At 48.0% G+C, this 20,692-nt stretch overlaps 1 protein-coding gene across 1 annotated transcript in view; it reads right to left on the bottom strand.

Annotated features, from left to right (window-relative positions):
- The window catches only part of LOC145358415 (adenylate kinase isoenzyme 1-like), a 150,814-nt gene that overhangs the window by 96,013 nt on the left and 34,109 nt on the right, over window positions 1-20,692 (bottom strand). Inside the window, exons 6-7 of the mRNA XM_080212466.1 lie at window positions 20,081-20,272; window positions 5,587-5,671 (exon numbers count right to left, since the gene is read on the bottom strand). Of these exons, the coding sequence (XP_080068592.1) occupies window positions 5,587-5,671; window positions 20,081-20,272 (277 nt within the window). The remainder of the gene's footprint in view (window positions 1-5,586; window positions 5,672-20,080; window positions 20,273-20,692) is intronic.

Below are 20,692 nucleotides of genomic sequence, written 5' to 3'. Positions count from 1 at the left end.
TGGGTTCGAATCCCGTCACGGCCGATGGTGGAATTTGAATTCTCTTAAAAAAAAGACTCTGGAATTGAGAATCTGCTGATGACCATGAAATCATTGTTGGAAAAACCCATCTGGTTTACTAATGCCCTTTAGGGAAGGAAATCTGCTGTCTTTACCTGGCCTGGCCTACATGTGACTCCAGAGCCACAGCAATGTAGTTGACTCTCTGAAATGGCCAAGCGAGACCCTCAGTTCAAGGACAACTCGAGGTGGGCAATAAATGCTGGCCAGCCAGCGATGCCCGTGTCCCTCCAATGAATAAAAATATTGGTCAAGACACAGGATGCATTGACCTTGTGGGAGAGTCTGGGACCAGAGGGCGTAATCTCAGAGTAAGGGGGTCATCAACTAAAGACAGAAATGAGGAGGAATTTCTTCTCTTAGAGGGTAGTGAATCTGTGTAATTTTTTGCCGCAGACAGTTGCAGAGGCTGGGTCATTGAGATAGACAGGTTTTTAATTAGTAAGGGAATAAGGGGATAAGGCGGAAGAGTGGAGTTTAGGATTATCACATCAGATCAGTCCTGACATCACTGAACGGCAGAGCAGACTCGATGGGCCGACTGGCCTACTTCTGCCCCTACATCTTATGGCCTTGTGGATTGAAGCTTTTTAATCCTGTCTAGATTTTGAGTTCCATGTAAATATATTTAAGATATTAATCTGAAGTACAATCTGCACGACACCAAGTCTAATAATTGAGCTTTATTGAGAAATTACTCAAAGTAATAAAAAGCATAAAGATTCAAAGGACTTTCTTCTCTCTAAGGATGGTGGGAGACGGAGCTAGGTTTTGAATATGGGAAGGAAATGATTAAAGGAAGCTTTAAGGAGGCTGTCTGAAATGCGGAGTGGCCTGATGGAGCAGTTAGATAGAAATCACAGTTGCTTTTCATTTCCGTTGCTAAGGAAGGAATGAACTTGAGCAATTTATTTATTCCGTGCAAGATTATTTAATCTTCAGAGGGACACTTGCAGTCACTTATCCAAGAAACCCATATTCAGCTAATTAGTTGTAAATAGTCCTCAACTTCTGGACAAATGTGACGTGATGCATTTTGGAAGGTCTAATACAGATGAGAAATATACAGTAAATGGCTTGATAGGCAGAGGGATCTGGGTGTACAGGTACATAGGTCACTGAAAGTGGCAACGCAGGTGGAGAAGGTAGTCAAGAAGGCATGTGGCATGCTTACCTTCATCAACCGGGCATTGAGTTTAAAAATTGGCAAGTCACGTTGCAGCTTTATAGAGCCTTAATTAAGCCACACTTGGAATATAATGTTCAATTCTGGTTGCCGCACTACCAGAAGGATGCGGAGGCTTTGGAGAGAATACAAAAAAGATTTGCCAGGGTGTTGCCTGGTATGGAGGGCATTAGCTATGAGGAGAGGTTGGAGAAACCCGATTTGTTCTCACTGGAGCGACGGAGGTGGAGAGGTGACCTGATAGAAGTCTCCAAGATTATGAGGGGCAGGGACAGAGTGGATAGTCAGAAGCTTTTTCCCAGGGTGGAAGAGTCAATTACTGGGGGGGGCACAGGTTTAAGATGCGAGGGGCAAGGAGATGTACAAGGTTAGGTTTTTTATACACAGAGGGTAGTGGGTGCCTGGAACTCACTGCTGGAGGAGTTGTGGAAGCAGATATAATAGTGACTTTTAAGGGGTTTTGGTTCAATCAAGCAGCATGATCAGTGCTGGCTTGGGGGCCGAAGGGCCTGTTACTGTGCTGTAATTTTCTTCGTCCTTTGTTCTTGGGTCTTTAAGTCAGAAAGAGAGGTGAATAACGTGGGGGTGGAGGGGTGTACCCCCCACCCTATCTTTCCTTTGCATTCATTATTATTTATTTTGTCGATCATTTGCACATGAATCATCACCATCAGAAATGTCTGCCTCCAGAGGCACAGAACCATAGAATCCCTGCTCGAAAAAGGAGGCCATTCGGCCCTCAAGTCCGCACCAACTCTCTGATAGAGCATCTTACCCAGGCCCACCTCCTGGTATCCTGTGCATTTACCATGACTAATCCACCTAACGCACACATCTTTGTGACTGTGGGAAGAAACCAGAGCACCTGGGGGAAACCTATGCAGACATGGGGAGAACATGCAAACACCACATAAGCATCCACCCGAGGCCGGAATTGAACCTGGGTCCCTGGTGCTGTGAAGCAGCAATGCTGGTTACTGTACCCACTGGGCCACCCTAACAGTTAGTACAGTGGTTAACACTGCTGCCTCACAGCGCCAGGGACCCGGGTTCGATTCCTGGCTTGAGTCACTATCTGTATGGGGTTTGCACATTCTCCTGATGTCTGGGTGGGTTTCCTCCGGATGCTCCGGTTTCCTCCCACATTTTGAAAGACGTGCTGGTCAGGTGCATTGAGCCGAACAGGTGCCGGACTGTGGCAACTTGGGGAATTTCACAGCAACTTCATTGCAGTGTTAATGTAAGCTTTACTGTGACTAATAAATAAACTTCAAAACAAAAATAAACTTTAGTGGCCTTGGGCAAAGATGTGGCATTCTTTGTGGCACTGCCACAGCAGTGATGAGGACACAGTAATATTGTCAGTGTACTAGTAATCCAGAGAGCAGCTGGATTCTAGGGGGTTGGTTTAGCTCGGTTGGCTGGACGGTTAGTTAGTCAGGCAAAGCGATGCCAACAGCGTGGGTTCAATTGAGGTTATTCATGAAGGTTCCGTCTTCTCAACCTTGCCTGAGATGCGGTGATCCTCAAGTTAAAATCACCACCAGTTACACCCTTTGGTCATCTGGAACTACAGTGACTACTTAATCCAGAGACCCAGGATAATGTTCCCAGGGATCTGGGTTCAAATCCCACCACAGCAGATGGTGAAATTTGAATTAGAAGTCTAATGATCAACATGGAGCTGCAGTTGTTAAAAATTTCACTGGGGGGGGGGGAATGTTTTAAATTTATTTATTAGTGTCACAAGTAAGGCTCACATTAACACTGCAATGAAGTTACTGTGAAAATCCCCTAGTCGCCACACTCTGGCGCCTGTTCGGGTACACCGAGGGAGGATTTAGCTCGGCCAACCAGCACAGGTTTCAGACTGTGGGAGGAAACCGGGGCACCCAGAGGAAACCCACACAGACATGGGGAGAATGTGCAAACCCCACGCAGACAGTGACCCCAGCCGGGAATCGAACCCGGGTCCCTGGCGCTGTGAGACAGCAGTGCTAACCACTGTGCCACCATAACCACTCTCCCATCTTGTGACTCCAGAACTGGGACAAAGTGGTTGGCATTGAGATGGCCTGGCAAGCTGCTCAGTTCCAGGACAATTAAGGATGGGCAATTAATGCCAGTGACGCCCACGTCCGCTGATAGAGTAAAAGTTCTCACAATCTGTAGGTGAGCAGGAGCCGGTGAGGGCAGTTTGTTGAGAATATCTTCAAGCATGAGCAATGCGCACGTTCCAATACACTTTCTGGAGTTATTACCGAACAGTCTCAGACAAGTACACATCATTTTCTAGTTTCAACCCATCATACTGTGGAGGGCTGATATATAAAAATAAAGCCTACATCACCAGGAACACACAAGGATACAATTGGTGGGGAGGACATTCACCAGGATGTTGCCTGGGTGTTTCAGCTAGAGAGAGAGGCTGGTTAGGCTGGGCTCGTTCTCCTTCCAGCAGAGAAAGGAAGGGGGGACCTGACTGAGATTACTAAATTATGAGGGATATCATAGAACCCCTACAGCGCAGGAGACCATTCGGTCCATCGAGCTTGTACTGACCACAATCCCCCCCAGGCCCTATCCCTACAACCTCATGCATTTACCCTAGCTAGTCCCCCTGACACTAAGGGTCAATTTAACGTGGCCAATCCACCTAATCTGCACAGCTTTGTAGCGTGGGAGGAAACCGGAGGAAACCCACACAGACACAAGAAGAATGTGCAAACCCCACACAGACAGTGACCCAAGCCGGGAATCAAACCCGGATCCTTGGCGCTGTGAGGCAGCAGTGCTAACCACTGTGCCAACATGCCACCCATGGATAGGTATAGATAGGAAGAAACTTTGCCCTTTCGTAGAGGGGTCCATAACCAGGGGGCATAGATTTAAGGGAAAGAGCAGAAGGTTTAGAGGGCTTTAAGGAACTTTTTTTCACCCAGATGGTAGCGGGAATCTGGCATTCACTGTCTGAAGGGGAGCGGAGGCGGGAACCCTCACAACATTTAGATAAGCACTTGAAACACCGAGTACTGGAAAATAGGATTGGAATAGATAGGTACTTGATGATCATTGCAGATACGATAGGCCTAAGGGCCTATTATTGGGTTGTAAAGCTCTATGACTGTATGACAGAGTATGTTGTGCACAACGGCAGTGTTTAGCACTGCTGCCTCACAGCGCCAGGGACCTGAGTTCGATTCCCGGCTTGGGTCACGGTGCAGACTCCACACAGACATTCTCCCCGTGTCTGTGTGAATTTCCTCCGGCTGCTCCGGTTTCCTCCCACAGTCCAAAGGGTGTACGGGTTAGGTGGATTGGCCGTGCTAAATGTGCAGTTCATGAGCTGTTGAGGAGTGAATTCCAGGATTTTGACCCAGCGACAGTGAAGGAACAGCAATGCATTTCCAGTTTGGGATGGTGATTAAATTGGAGGGGAATCTCCAGGTGGTGGTGTCTCTATGCATCCGCTGCACTTATCCTAAGAGATTAAGATTATGGGGTTGAAGGAGCCTTGGTGAGTTGCTGCAGTGCATCGTGTACACACTGCTGACACTGTGCATCGGTGGCAGAGGGAGTGAATGTTGGAGGTAGTGGAGGGGGTGCCAGTCGAGCGAGGCTGCTTTATCCTGGATGGCGTCGAGCTTCTTGAGTGTTATTGGAGCTGCATCCAACCAGGCAAGTATTCCAGCACACTCCTGACTCGTGCCTTGCGGATGGTGGATAGCCTTTGGGAAAGCGAGTGAGTTATCCACCGCAGGATTCCCAGTCTCTGACCTGCTCTTGTAGCCATTGTGTTTCTGCGACTGGTTCAGTTCAGTTTTTGGCCCCTGGTGACCCCCAGGATGCGGATATTCACTGCGTGCCGGCTATCGCGACACTAACATGGCGTCCGACGCCACAGAGGAGTTGCGCATCTGCACTGCCGTCGCCATCCTGGACCTCGGAGGGCATCGTTTCACCCAAAGAAACATTAGTTAACAAGTGAAGCTTCTGATCCGAACTCCAGCACTGCAATCCACAGCCTCAAAACCCTTTATAAAACATTTTCCCCAACTAATCGGGTCGCTTTGAGGTAAATTACAGAACACGCGGCCTATCTAATCCATGTTTACATTCCATCTGCCTAACAACCTGAGATATGAAACAGTTACCATGCGGGAGGCAGAGACACAGAAACAATGCTGTTTGAACGTGATAGAAACAAGGCTGTTCTTGTTAAAAGATAACCCACTCACTAAGGAATTGCTTCCAAGGATCTTTTCCTGTTTGGTATTTCGCTTTTCCTGTGTTATGAATGAGAGCAAGATCCCAGTGAATTCCCCAGAAATAGTTCCTACCGTCTCTTCCTGCTAGGAACAGTCTCCTTGAAACCACGGCGTTGATGTCACTGAATATTTCGTCCTCTTCACGATCTGCATCCAACTGCAATACAAGGGAGGGAAAATAAGATCGGAAAAGGGGCCGAGGACACCCCTCCCTTCCTGACTGTCTGCTAAATGCCCCATCCAGTGGCGAGACGGGGGTGTTAACGTCACTGGACAGGCGACCCTGGCGAATCGCCGCGGTACAGCGTGTTCAAATCCCACCGCGGCAACAGCGGCAAACCCACAATAGAAACTTAACTAATGCTCTTGAGCTCCAGGTTCGAATCCCGCCACAGCAGATGGTGGAATTTGAATTCAATAAAAAAGAAAATCTGGAATTAAGAAGCTACTGATGACAATGGAACCATTGCTGGAAAAACCTATCTAATGTCCTTTAGGAAAGGAAATCTGCCTCCCTTACCTGGTCTGGCCTACATGTGACTCCAGAGTCACAGGGGTGGCATGGTGGCACTTTGGTTAGCACTACTGCCTCACAGCTACAGGGACCCAGGTTCGATTCCCAGCTTGGGTGACTATGTGGAGTTTGCACATTCTCCCTGTGTCTGCGTGGGTTGCCTCCGGGTGCTCTGGTATCCTCCCACAGTCCAAAGATGTTTGGGTTAGGTTGATTGGCCATGATAAATTGCCCCTCAGTGTCCCGGGATGTGTAGGTTAGGGGGATTAGCGGGGTAAGTGTGTGGGGTTGTGAGGATATGGCCTGGGATGGGATTGGTGTCAGTGCAGACTTGATGGGCCAAATAGCCTCCTTCTGCGCTGTAGGTTTCTATGGACACAGCGATGTGGTTGACTCTCAACTGCCCTCTGAACAAGGCCAACTAGGGATGGGCAATAAATGCTGGCCAGCAGCGACACCCATGTCCCACAAATTAATTAATAATATCTGGAATGGAAAACAAGCCTCAGTGATGGTCATCAATTGTTGTAAAGACCCATCCGGTTAATGTCCTTTAGGGAAAGAAATTGGCCATCCTTATCTGGTCTGGCCTTCGTGTGACTCCAGACAGTGTGGTTGACTCCTAACTGCCCCTCTGAAATGGTCTTGCTATTCATTCAGTTCACGGGCAATTAGTGATGGACAAGAGTGGCCTTGTCAGCGACACCATTTTAAAAAAAGCAACTTGCCTTTCAGCATCGTAAAATGTCCGAATGTGTCTCACAGGAACATGATCAGGTATAAAACTGAAAATGAGTTGAAGATGGAGACATCTGGGACTGATAACTAAAGGTTTGTCCTAACAAAACACCTTGAAACAAAGGAAGGAATAGAGAGGGAAAGAAGTTTGGGGAGGAATTCTTGGACTAAGAGCCACTATGGTCAAAATCATGGCCACCAATGTTGGGGCCATGTTGGATATTGTTCAGGTAGAGGTGGATAGATTCTAGACAAGGGAGTCATAGATTGGGTAGAGGGCTGTAGGCTGCAGAATGGTGCTGAGAACATGCTCCAATCAGCCATGATCTTACTGAATGGTGCAGCAGGCTTGAAGGGCCAAATGGCCTACTCCTGCTCCTAGTCCATACATGTGTAAGTGAAGAGGCCACAGTTGGAGAGATGTAGAGCCCTCCGAGGGTTGTGCAGCGTAGATGTGGCTTGATGTGGAACCAGACCAGGTTCCGGGGGCCTGAACCCTGGCTCTGTGCTGAGTTTGGCCTCTCAGCCCAGTCACTGATCGGAAGCCAATAATTGTCAGGCTGGAGGCAGGAGAGACAGGCCTGGTTTCTTCATCAGATTATCAGCTACTGACCCCTGCTGGGATCCCGTGTTGGTGCAGACATTAGGGGTGATGATGGAGGAAGATCTGTCTATCGGTTTTACCCTCCAACCTTCACTGTTAAGAGGTATAACTTCATTAGCTCCAGGTTACTGGGTCCATAATGAGGGAGGAGGGGAAGTGGGGGGGGTTGTGTGGAATGAGAGTGTTTTTATTCTTTTACAGCAGGGCTTTTTAAAAGTCTAAGTTGCTGGTGGGTTGGTATTGATGGTGTTGCCCTGTGGGACCTGTCCTTTACATTATTTTTGCCATCAATTAAAAAATGCGGTGGGGAAACCTGTCAACGCCATTGGTGCACGATCCTCTGCTTTTCCTACCCGAGATAGCACATAGCCAAAAAATGGCAACATTCTGCCCAATCGGGTACAATCTAATCTTAGCCATCCCCCGATCCTCCATCCCTCACACCCACCCACTGATCCCAATGTAACTTTTCACTGAATTGAGTCATACCTGACCCCGTCAGCTTTCTGACTGACTTAGAGTGGAACCCATCACCTCCTGTGGTTGCCAACCTGCACAATATGAGGTTCTTCAACATCTCTTTTCCTTTTCACACACATCACGCAAAAGTCTCAGAGCACCTCAGGAACATTTGGACTGATGGCAACTCTCCCACCTTGCCAGAATGGCCATGGTCCCCTCCTATCCCATTGTTTCAATGCAGGTGTGAAGCATGGGCACTTGGTGTCAAGCTGAGCTCAGCACAGATTAACCTCTCATGGCGAGAGCTGAGGAATTAGATTCTCCGAATGTCACACCCAGGGACAATAATGGTCAACACTGCTGCCTCACAACTCCAGGGACCCGGGTTCGATTCACAGCTTGGGTCACTTGTGTGGAGTTTCCCCATGGGTTTCCTCCGGGTGCGCCGGTTTCCTCCCACAGTCCAAAAGATGTGCTGGTTTGGTACATTGGCCACGCTAAATTCTCCCTCAGTGTACCTGAACAGGCACTAGAGTGTGGCAACTAGGGGATTTTCACAGTAACTTCATTGCAGTGTTAATATAAGCGTACTTGTGATTTTGTGGACCTTTAAGAGGTTTTTCTTTAATCATCGTCACAACCTTGGATGATGTCATTGTTGGAAAGAGGGGAAAAAAAGACTGTGAGCAGGTCAAGTGACTGAAGTTTTTCAGCTTTCAATTTCATTTTGGCTGCAGTTTTAGAGGCAGTCTTAGAAACAAGCTGGAAAAGAAGTCTCTTTCTCTCTCTGTTCTGCTGTGAAAATTTTACCAGGTGAAAGAAAGGCTTGTTACAATGCTGCAGTAAAGAACCTGTGTTTTGGGGAGCTGATTTGGCTACAAACTGCTCTGAGCTTTCAGGATCATTTGAAATCACATTCAGCCCAGGGAACTAGATTCCAGTATCACATGAGCTTTAGCCTGTGCAGTGATAAATCTGTTTAAAGGGTTTTTTTTATTGGATATTAGTTTTGATTAAAACATCTGATATATATTGGTTAAGGGTTATACATTATTGTAGTTATTTTGTTTCTTGTTCGCAATTGATAAAAGTTCTTGCTGATTTTCTTACTATACATGTTAACCATATTCTTAAATAAACTTTGTTTGATAAAAGCTCCCTATTGGGTCTTTTGGATCATATATGAAGTGGAATGTCTCATGTTTATCCTAGCCAAATTCAAGATGCAAAGCTTATGATTCAGGCGGGTTTCACAAAACACATGGGAGTTCCTAATTTGAACCATAACACAGTAATAAATACATTTTAAACTTCAACTTAACGAATAACAGGAAATCTCCCCTTGATGGACATAGCAACTGATGGATGTGGAGAGCCAAATACCACAGACTCCGGAAATCAGAAATAGAGAAAGGAAATACTCAAAAGCTGGAATAAACTGAGCGTGACTTGATGTGGCTTAGAGTTGCAGGGGATTTCTTATAAACAATAAGTAAATATTTGCAACAAAGGATCTGCAGAATCAACTATGCGACTGTATAACTCTCCTCCCCGGCTCCAACTACTGGTCCTCCCGGGGTATGTACCCTCACTCCCGACTGGCTCTACTTCCTGCCTCAACAGTTCATAGGGTCAAGCCCAATCATGTGGTCATCCGGATCATCTTATGTGACCGTAAGACCATTCCCTCAGGGGGTACCCCTTTAAAGAGGTCACACTACCTGAAAAGCACAGAGAAGGTTGGACACTGTCAACAGGAATGAGGAACAGAGTGGAAATGGTCGAGAGCTTCAAGTTTCTACCTGTTTAGATCACCAACAACCTGCCCTGGTCCCCGATGGCGGCACTATAGTTAAGAAAGCCCCCCCAACGCCTCTACTTTTTCAGGAGGCTAAGGAAATTTGGCATGTCCGCTACAACTCTCACCAAGTTTTATAGATGCACCATAGAAAGCATCCTTTCCAGGTGTATCACAGCTTAACACGGCTCTGCCCAAGGCTGCTGGAAACTACAAAGGGTTGTGAACGTTGCCCAATCCATCCTCCTGCCCACTGACCCTGTCTACACTTCCCGCTGCCTTGGAAAAGCAGCCAACATGATTAAGAACCCCACGCACCCCGGACATTCTTTGTTCCATCTTCTTCCATCAGGAAAAAGTCTGCGGTCACGTACCGACCAACTCAAGAACAGCTTCTTCCCTGCTGCTGTCAGACTTTTGAATGGATCAATCATAGATGAAGTTGATCTTTCTCTACACCCCAGCTATGACCGTACACTACATTCTGCACTCTCTCCTTTCCTTCTCTATGGTCGGTATGCTTTTTCTGTATAGGGCGCAAGAAACGATAGTTTTCACTGTATGTTAATACATGTGACAATAATAAATCATATCAGTTAATGGATTTTTAACAGCAGCAACTTCACAGGCCCCTTCCCCGTCACCAGTATTTCATGATGTGGGAATGCCGGCGTTGGACTGGCGTAAACACAGTAAAAAGTCTGACAACACCAGGTTTTAGTCCAACCTATTTACTTGATAACATACTCGCAAGCTTTCGGGGTTTGCCCCTTCGTCAGGTGAATGGAGAGTTCTGGCCTCAGACAGAGCATATAAAGCACAGACAGTTTCGAGATTACTGATTAGAATTCTAATCTCTCCATTCACCTGACGAAGGGGCTAACCCGAAAGCTTGCGAGTATATTATCAAATAAATAGGTTGGACTAAAACCTGGTGGTGTCAGACTTTTTACCAGTATTTCATACAGGGCTATGTTAAACCTCATGCTTGCCAGTGGCACCCACATCTTGCGGACGAGTAAAATCCTTGGGCCGGAATCCACCAGCCGTTCGCTCTGGTGGGATCTTCTGGTCCTGGAGATGGTGCCCCTCCCGGTGGGGTGGGACGTAGCCGACGGGAAATTCCATCGACAGTGGCGGGACTGGCAGATCCTGTCGCCAGTGAACTGCCTCCCGCTGCGAGAAACGAGGCCCACCTATACCCCCCCTGCCACCCCCACTCCCCTGTTTAATCTCTCTCCATCAGCTGCCCTTTCCAGAATAGTTCTGCTTCTCGTGCGAACGCACGAATCCAACTCCGGTCATTTTTATTCAGTTATTTTGTTGTTAGCGATGGAGGTAGCGAAGAATCTCCCGCAGTGAATCGTGTCCCAGTGTCTGTTTCTCACACCCTCACCACCACCACCAACCCCCCCTTGGCACTTTGTTCGATTTGCTGCCAACACCGCCCCACCCCCGGTGACCTGCTCCGAGCCAAAGGCTGAGTGAATCTGGCATTAAGTGAGCACTTAATGGTCCCTCAAAGGGAGATCAGTGGAACTGAGCCTCCCTCATTATTCCTCCAGGCTTTTAGCAGCCACTTAGCGTAACCCTGGTGTTTGCGAAATCGCTTCCACTACTGTCAAGCAGCAGAATAAGGCCACACAACCCCGCAAAGGAGACGGTTTTGTTACCGCGCTGCAAACCAACCCAGACGTGTAGCCCCGATTTAATAATCTGGGAGATGTGATTTTGGATCCCACCGTTAGCAGTTTGCGAATTTGAGTTAAATTAGAAAGAAATCTGGAATAAAAAGTTTGCCTCAGACTTGCCGCCAATCATAGAATCCCTACAGCGCAGAAGGAGGCCATTCAGCCCATCACGTCTGCAACAACCACTATCCCACCCAGGCCCTATCCCCCGTTACCCCACATATTTACCCTGCTAATTGCCCGGCACTAAAGGACAATTTAGCACGGCTAATCCCCTAACCAGCACATCTTTCAGACTTATGGGAGGAATCCGGAGCACCCGGAGGAAACCCACACAGACACGGGGAGGACATGCAAACTCTACACAGACAGTGACCCGAGGCCAGGATCGAACCTGGGTCCCTATAGCGCTGTGAGGCAGCAGAGCTAACCACGGTGCCGCTAAGACACAGTTGGCTCATCACTGCCCTTCAGGAAAGAAAGGCTTCGGCCTACCCCAGCCCACCACATCCCTTCAATACTAAAGAAGAGTTATATTCCTCACAGCGCTAACTCTGCTTCTCCCTCCACAGAATCACGGAACAGTCCCTTCCAGTTTTTAGTTTGCATTTTAACTCACAGTGTTTTGCTTCCGTTACGATGCCCATTCAGGTTGCTTTGTTAAACTGTTTAAACTTCCCAAGGACTCTGTCCATGCTGGACACACCAGCGCTGATGGAAGGAGTGGGGGTTGGCGGGAGGAGAGACACCCAGTAGATCACCAACCAGCTCCAGAGAAATCTCAAAACCGTCCCCGCCCCCGCATTACTAAGTTATATACCAAAACTGATAAGACTTTTATTAAGCCAGTGGGGTTCATAAATCCTCCTACAGCAGCGCTGCACCTCATTCAGATGATATTAAAGGTCATTTTGTCAGTGGCCTACCAAGCTTGTCGTGACATTGTTACAGCATTTAAAGACAGCTCCATTTATTGCATTTACAGAAACTTTTAATACGTTTCTGAGTTTGTTCAGACAATCTTTATTTGTTATTAGTCACAAGTAAGGCTTACATTAACGCTGCAATGAAGTTACTGTGAAATTCCCCTAGTTGCCACACTCTGGTGCCTATTTGGGTCAACGCACCTAACCCGCATGTCTTTCAGACTGTGGGAGGAAACTGGAGCACCCGGAGGAAACCCACGCACACACGGAGAGAATGTGCAAACTCCACACAGACAGTCACCCAAAACCCAGAATCGAATCTGGATCCCTGGTGCTGTGAGGTGCTAACCACTGTGCCACCCATAGAAGACCCCTAATTCCAATGACCACTTTCATCTAAACAAATGATAGTTTCAACCCTGAGTGATTGACTAAAAATGGGTGACCATAAGATGCAGGAGTAGAAATAGGCCACTTGGCCCATCAAGTCTGCACTATCATTCAATTGAATGGCACAGTGGCACAGTGGTTAGCACTGGGACAGGGACCCGGGTTCGATTCCCAGCTTGGATCAGTCTGTGTGGAATCTGCACGTTCTCCCCATGTCTGCGTGGGTTTCCTCTGAGTGCTACGGTTTCCTCTCTCAGTCCGACAGGCACACTGGAGCGGTGTATGGGTCTGATGTGATAATCCTCAACTCCACTTTCCCACCTTATCCCCATAACCAGTGTAAATGTAAGCCTACTTGTGACTAATTAATAAACTTCACTTTGATTCCCTTACTGATTACAAATCTGTCTATCCCAGCCTTGAACATACTCGATGGCCCAGCCTCTCCAGCTCTCTGCAGTAAAGAGTTCTCACTCCCCTCAGAGAAAAACACCCTCCTCATCTTAGTCTTCAATGGGTGATCCCCTCACTCTGAGATGATGCCCTCTGGTCGTAGACTCTCCCACAAGGAGAAACAAGGTGACATCGGAACAACCCGTTAGCCATCGCTCCCCGTGACTTGACAATGAGGTTACACGACGGGGTCACTGACCAACATCACTACTGCTCAAAGTCAAAATGACCACCAATATTACCAGAGGTCACAGGGTCAATGAGGTATAGATGGAGGCCAATCAGCACACTGAGCCCATGCTAGTTCCCTGAGACACAATCTAGTCAAAGAACAAAGAACAGTACAGCACAGGAACAGGCCCTTCGGCCCTCCAAGCCTGCACCATTCATGATGCCTGCCTAAACTAAAACCATGTGCACTTACGGAGTCCATATCCTTCCATCCCCATCTTATTCATGTAGTCATCTAGTCGCCCCTTAAATGCTGCTATTGTACCTGCTCCCACCATCTCCCCGGGCAGTGCCTTCTAGACATTCAACACCTTCTGTAAAAAACTTGCCTCACACATCTCCTCGAAACATTTCCCTACACCGCCTTAAACCTCTGTCCTCTGGTACTTGACTTTTCTACCCTAGGAAAGAGCATCTGACTATCCACTCTGTCCATGCCCCTCATAATCTAGTAAACCTCTATCAGGTCACCCCCTCAACCTCTATCGTTCCAGTGAGGACAAACCGAGTTTACCCAACCACTCCTCGTAGCTAATACCCTCCAGACCAGGCAACATCCCAGTAAATCTCTTCCGTACCCTCTCCAAAGCATCCACATCCTTCTGGTAATGCGGCAACCAGAATTGTACACAATATTCTAAGTGAGGCCTCTTTAAGGTTCTGAATAGCTGCAGCATGACCTGCCAATTTTTATACTTTATACCCTGGCTGATGAAGGCAAGCATGTCGTACGCCTTCTTGCCTACCTTACCCACCTGCGTTGCCACATTCAATGACTGGTGAACATGTATGCCCAGATCTCTCTGCCTCTCAATACTCCTAAGGGAGCACTCCTACCTTGCACTGTTTAATTCTTACATGCAATGGACCTTCCAAAATGTATTAATGAATCCTATTCCCCTGCTCATAAGAACTTGGAGCAGGAGCTGGCCTTTCGAGCCTACTCTGCCATTCAATAAGATCATGGCTGGACTCATCTCCACTTAACCGCCTACGCACCATAACCTTTAATTCCCTTGCTGTTCAAAAGTTTATCCATCCTTACCTTAAAAACATTCAATGAGGTAGCTTTAACTGCTTCAATGGGTAGAGAATTCCACAGATTCACAAACCTTAGTGTGAAGAAGTTCCTCCTCAACTCCATCCTAAGTCTGCTCCCCCTTATTTTGAGGCCATGCCCCCTAGTTCTAGTTTCACCCGTCTGTTTCTATCTTATCGATTCCCTTCATAATCTTATATGTCTCTATAAGATCTCCCCTCATTCTTCTGAATTCCAATGAGTATAGCCCCAGTCTACTCAGTCTCTCCTCAGAACCCAACCCTCTCAACTCCAGAATCAACCTAGTGAATCTCCTCTGCAGCCCTGTAGGGTAGGTTGATTGGCCGTGTTAAAAAAATTGTCCCTTAGTGTCCTGAGATGCGTAGGTTAGAGGGATTAGCAGGTAAAATATGTAGGGGTATGGGGGTAGGGCCTGGGTGGGAGTGTGGTCGGTCCTCTTTCTGCACTGTAGGGTTTCTATGACTCTAACTCCTCCAGTGCCAGTGTATCCTTTCCCAGGTAAGGAGACCTAAGCTGTACACAACACTCCAGGGGTGACCTTACCTGCACCTTATACAGCTGCAACATAACCTCGCTGTTTTTAAACAGCGCTCCACCCCTGCAAGGCTGTATTCCTCTCAAATGCACACCAAATTCCCTTCCTAAATCATTCATTGCCTCCACTTCCATCACCCTCAACAGTGGTTCATTCTAGGTTGCTACGTAAGGAAGTTCTTCCTCACAATTCCCCTGCACTTCTCGGTCAAAACCTCTTCTTTCCCTTCCTTTGCTAAACCTGTCATAAGCTTGTGCACTGCGGTCAGATCTCCCTTCAGCCTCCATCGCTCCCAGGAGAATCTCTCCCACTTCTCCAAGCTAACCTCCGTCAGGACTTTCCAGTCCTTCTGCCAGCAGAATCTTCCAGTCCCGCCGATGGTAATGCAACCCCCCACTCCCTCCTCCCACCCCGCCGTAGCAGGTTCCATAGAAATGGCGGGATCGGAGAATTCCCACCGGCAGCTAATCTCGAGCTGTCTCCGCTGCTGCCGGGGTACACCTGACAGGGGGGCTGGAAAATCCCACCCCTTGAACATAAAATCCTTCCTCCCCTGGAACCATAAATCAGATTACGGGGCGGCACAGCGGTTAGCACTGCTGCCTCACGGCGTCAGGGACCTGGGTTCGATTCCCGGTTCGGGTCATGTCCGTGTGGAGTTTGCACATTCTCCCCGTGTCTGCGTGGGTTTCCCCCAGGTGCTCCGGTTTCCACCCACAGTCCAAAGATCTGCGGGTTTAGGCGAATTGGCCATGCTAAATTGCCCCTAATGTCAGGGGGGACTAGCTAGGGTAAATGCCTGGGGTTACGGGAATGGGGCTTGGGTGGGATAGTGGTCGGTGCAGGCTCGATGGGCCAAATGGCCTCCTTCCGCACTGCAGGAATTCCACGATTCTATGAAACCAAAAAGGGCTCATCGAAAATGAAAGATGCATTCCTCCAATGAGTAAACCTAACCATTCCTGTTCTTGGTTGGAGCATTCTAAACCTGGGACTCCTTTATAAGTAAAGTGTCCCGTGTTCGTGAGGATTTAAACTTCAGGATTTGCCCATGTTCTGATTACACAGTAAAACCAGATCCAGCTGTTAATCCCTCAATGCAGGAAGAGCTGTCAGCAGGCGATATAGCAATGAAAGGAAGCAGAATGAAATTATACCTCATTACTGGGCCAGGAATGGACTAAATTGTAAGTGTCTAAAACTGTAAACACTGAACAGTTCACAGAATCAACAAGTCAGCAGCTGGAACAGTTAACAGCAGTTCAAAAAAGAGAACTAGATGGATTTGTGGTCCAAACGGTCGCAGAGGTATAGATTCTTAAAGCACAGAAACAGGCCCTTCAGCCCATTGTGTCTGCACTGGTCATCAAACATCTGTCCCTTCTAATCTCATTTCCCCCAATTTAGCCTGTAGCAATGTCTGTTACAGCATTTCAATTTCTTATCTAAATGCTTCTTAAATGTTGTGAGGGTTCCAGCCCTTCAGGCAGTGAGTTCCAGACTCCCATCACCCTCTGGACAACAAGGTTTTTCTTCAAAGCCCCTCTCTAACTCTCCTGCAGCCCCCCCCGAACTTAAGTAAAGTTTATTTATTTGTGTCACAAGTCAGCTTATATCGACACTGCAATGAAGTAACTGGGAAAATCCCCTAGTCGCCACACTCCAGCACCTGTTTGGTAACACTGAGGGAGAATTTAGCATGGCTGACGCACTTAATCAGCACATCTTTCGGACAGTGGGAGGAAACTGGAGTGCGCGGAGGAAACCCTCGCAGACATGGGGAGACTGTGCAGACTCTGCACAAACAAACAGTGACCCAAGCCGGGAATTGAACCCGAGTCCCTGGCGCTGTGAAGCAGCAGTGCTAATTGGGAGGAAACCAGAGCACCCGGAGGAAACCCACACAGATATGGGGAGAATGTGCAGATCTCAGGTAGGAGTCAGGCAGATTTGCATCAGGGCATTATCATAATGGTGCTCAGCAAGTCATCATCACCCTCCTGCCTGCCAAAGAAACTCGCTAACACGGTGTATCCAGGCTCACCCCCTCGTGTGACAGGAGATAGAAGGATTTGGGGGAGTGGGGGGGAATGGAACCCCCATGTACAGAAACAGATCCCGAGTTAGTGAAGCATCTGGTGATCAGGGCCTCCCTTGCCACCCTAGCATGCCTCGTTCGAGCTGCCAGTCCTGGGTGCTGTTACTCAGCCTGCGCCTCCTCCTTCTCCTGCTGGGTGGCACCCTACACAGCGACGCCTGACAAGCTGGGAACTGAACCCGGATCCCTGAAGCAGCGGTGCTAACTGGGAGGAAACCACAGCACCCAGAGGAGACCCACGCAGACACTGTTATCCTGCGCGGGTAATTGGTAAAAAGCAGCTAATCGGTCCCTGGCACTGAGTGCCCGAGTCACAGGCTGAAAACTTCCGGGAGAGATAAAGAGTTCCTCGCCACCTCGTGTCCCTTAGCAACCAGAGTCCGAACTTACACAACCACCTGATGTGGCGAAGAGTGAATGCTTCTTCCCAAGGATGAGAGAGTAGGTGAGACAAAAACTAATGTCAATGAGGACACACATCTAAGGTTTGAATGCAGCGAGGCTGTTGTGCGATATGCTAATGCGATGATTCATGCAGACATCTGACAGGAAGGCTGAAACAATATACTCTAAGATATGGCTTGAGATGGAGCTTTTGTCTTTCTGCCTCACCTGTTCATCTCCTTAACCAGTTTTTAAACAAGAATAAATCTTCTTTCAAGAGCTCTCCTTGCCCGCTGCAAAGCCTCGTGGCAACTCACTGAGTCGCAGCAACTTTTTTTGGACCTTGTCTTTATTTCACAGGGTGTGAGCGTTGCTGGTCAGGCCAATCCGAGTTGACCTTGGGACTTGAGGGGTGTCTCAGCGGCGCAGTGGTTAGCACAGCTGCCTCGGAGTGCCGGGAACCTGGATTCGAATCCTGGCTTGGGGTTGCTGTCTGTGCTTCAGGTTTCCTCCGAATACTCCGGTTTCCTCCCTCAGTCCAAAAGACATATGCCAATGAGATGCATTGGTCATGGTGAATTCTCCCTCAGTGTACCCAAACAGGCACCGGAGTGGGCTACTAAGGGACTTCCACAGTAACTTCATTGCAGCGTTAATGTAAGCCTATTTGTGACCCTAATGAATAAACTTTAAAAGGAAGGTGGTGGTGAGCTGCCTTCTTGAACTGCTGCAGTCCATGTGGTGTAGATACACCCACAGTGCAGTTAGGGAGGGATTTCTAGAATTTTAACCCAGTGCAGGATATATTTCCAAGTCAGGATGGTGAGTGTTTTGGAGGGGAACTTCCACAGTTCCAGACAGGGCACATACTATCCAAACAGGTAAAAATCCCAAATCTGTGCTCCAGTCACATTCCAAAGTATCTCAGAATGATTCAATCCCAACTCTTCCCTCCCTCATTGACTGCCTGGGATGAGCCTGACTTGTATCAAAGATTTATCCCTTTAGAGCTGGTTTTATTGCCAATTTTGGAAAGACTTTAGACAGGATTTTATAACCTCGCTCATCCAGAAACCCTAAAATCCCACCCCAGCTGAACGGACCTTCCCATGCTCCGCCCACCCCGGTTTCCATGGCAGCGGGGCGATAAAATTCTGGCCTTCGCTTTAAAGGGGCAGCTGAGATTTAATCCATGACAAGATGGCTGGAATCCTCCAGTGGGAGCCCAGGCCTACTTCTGAGCTCATTTGTGAGTAAGCAGTTACCACCCATTCGCATCAAGGAGGTAGAATGGAGACTTAATGTTTATTTATTAGTGTCGTAACTAGGCTTACATTAACAGTGCAACGAAGCTACTGTGAATGTCCCCTAGTTGCCACACTCTGGCGCCTGTTCGGGTATATTGGCCAATGCCCCCTAACCAACACTCCTTTGGGACGAAACCGCAGCACCCGGAGGAAACCCACGCAGACATGGGTAGAACATGCAGACAGTCATCCATTAAGGGAATCGAACCCCGGGGTTCCTGGCGCTGTGAGGCAGCAGCGCTAACCACTGTGCCACCGTGCTGTGATGGAGGTGCGTGAGGTTATGACGGATATAAATAGGGTAGACAGAAAATTTGTCCTTAAGGAAAATAAACTCACAGGACTAATGGGGATCAGGCTAGGGAGTGGGGCTGACTGGATTGTTCTATGGGGAGCTTGCATTGACTGGATGGGCTGAGTGGCCTCCTTCTGTGCTGGAATGACTCTGTGACAGGGCTGCTGTGTTCTAACTGCTTCACTTGATGCCTGTCCTTCGACACACATAAGAAAATCGCAGAGTGGAAGTCACTCCCCCAAAGTGCTGCAGATGCAGGAGGATAGTTGCCCGGACAACGGATTCACCTCTGACAGAAGGAAATAACTTGTATTTTTACCGCATCCTTCACAATCTTAAGACATTCTAAAGGCCTTTGCAGACAATGAAGGATCTTTGAAGAGTCTTCTTGTTCTAATGGCAGCTAATTTGTAAACTCCCACAGATAACAAAGCAGTAATGATTGGGTAATTCTGTTTAGATGATGTTTGATTTTTAATTTTTTTTATCCTGCAGTGCAGAAGGAGGCCAATTGGCCCATCGCATCTGCACCAACCCTGGGTGGCATTTGAGGGACAAATATCAGCCAAGACACTGGGGAGAACCCCCCTTTCTCTTTGATATTGTTCCGATGGGATCTTTTACATCCACCCGAGAGGGCCTTGTTTTAAATCATGGAATCCGTACAGTGCAGGAGGACATTCGGCCCATCGAGTCTGCACCGACCACCATTCCACCCAGGCCCTATCTCATAACCCCATGTATTTATCCCATCTGGACCCCCTGATATTAAGAAGCAATTTAGCATGGCCAATCCAGCTAAAGGCAGCACCTCTGACAGTGTGGCACTCCCTCGGTCCTGTACTCGAGTGTCAGCTTAGACAAAACACTCAAATCTCTGGAGCAGAGGTTGAACTGACAAACCTGCCTCTCAGAGGGAAACTGGGTCAAGCGAACATTGAGATAATTGGTGGAAAAAGGCATTAATCTTGACAGAGAATTCCATTTATGAATGATTACTTGACAAGAAGATAATAAACTGCAAACAAAACACTGGAAAGATCTAAGAACACGGTGTGCAGCTACCCATGGTGACCTTACCCGAACAATGAGCTCCTTCTCCTGGTAATATTTCACAATCAGGTTGATGTTCTGTTTGAAGTTTTCCATCCGTCGCTCGATGGCGTGACTATTGTCGTCCAGCCTGCCCTGTTGTACAGCTCGCCTCTCCAAGCGTTGTCGTAGTCGATGGTTGGAACAAGCCAGAAGCAGCACCAAGTCTGGGGAGCCGATCTGTAACATGCACACACATGCACACACACATACATGCACACACACATACATGCACAGAGAAAAAGGGCAAAGGATTACACTCTTTAACTTAAAGACAGAACACAGAGATCACCAGCCCAGCAAACTGAATCATAGAATCCCTACAGTGAAGGAGGAGGTCATTCAGCCCATCGAGCCTGCACTGACCACAATCCCATCCATTCCCTATTCCCGCACTTTTACTCTGCTAATCCCATCGACTCCCACTAAGGGTCAATTTAGCATGGACAATCAACCTAACCTGCACATCTTTGGACTGTGAGAAGAAACCAGACCACCTGGAGGAAACCCACGCAGACACGGGGAGAACATGCAAACTCCACACAGACAGTGTCCCAAGCCGGGAATCGAACTTGGGACCCTGGCGCTGTGAGGCAGCAG

Source organism: Carcharhinus amblyrhynchos, chromosome 25, assembly GCF_965287045.1.
Source record: "Carcharhinus amblyrhynchos chromosome 25, sCarAmb.v2.hapA, whole genome shotgun sequence".
Classification (NCBI taxonomy): Eukaryota; Metazoa; Chordata; class Chondrichthyes; order Carcharhiniformes; family Carcharhinidae; genus Carcharhinus; species Carcharhinus amblyrhynchos.
Note: the sequence above shows the minus strand (reverse complement) of the source record. Positions and strands in the feature narration are given on the sequence as shown.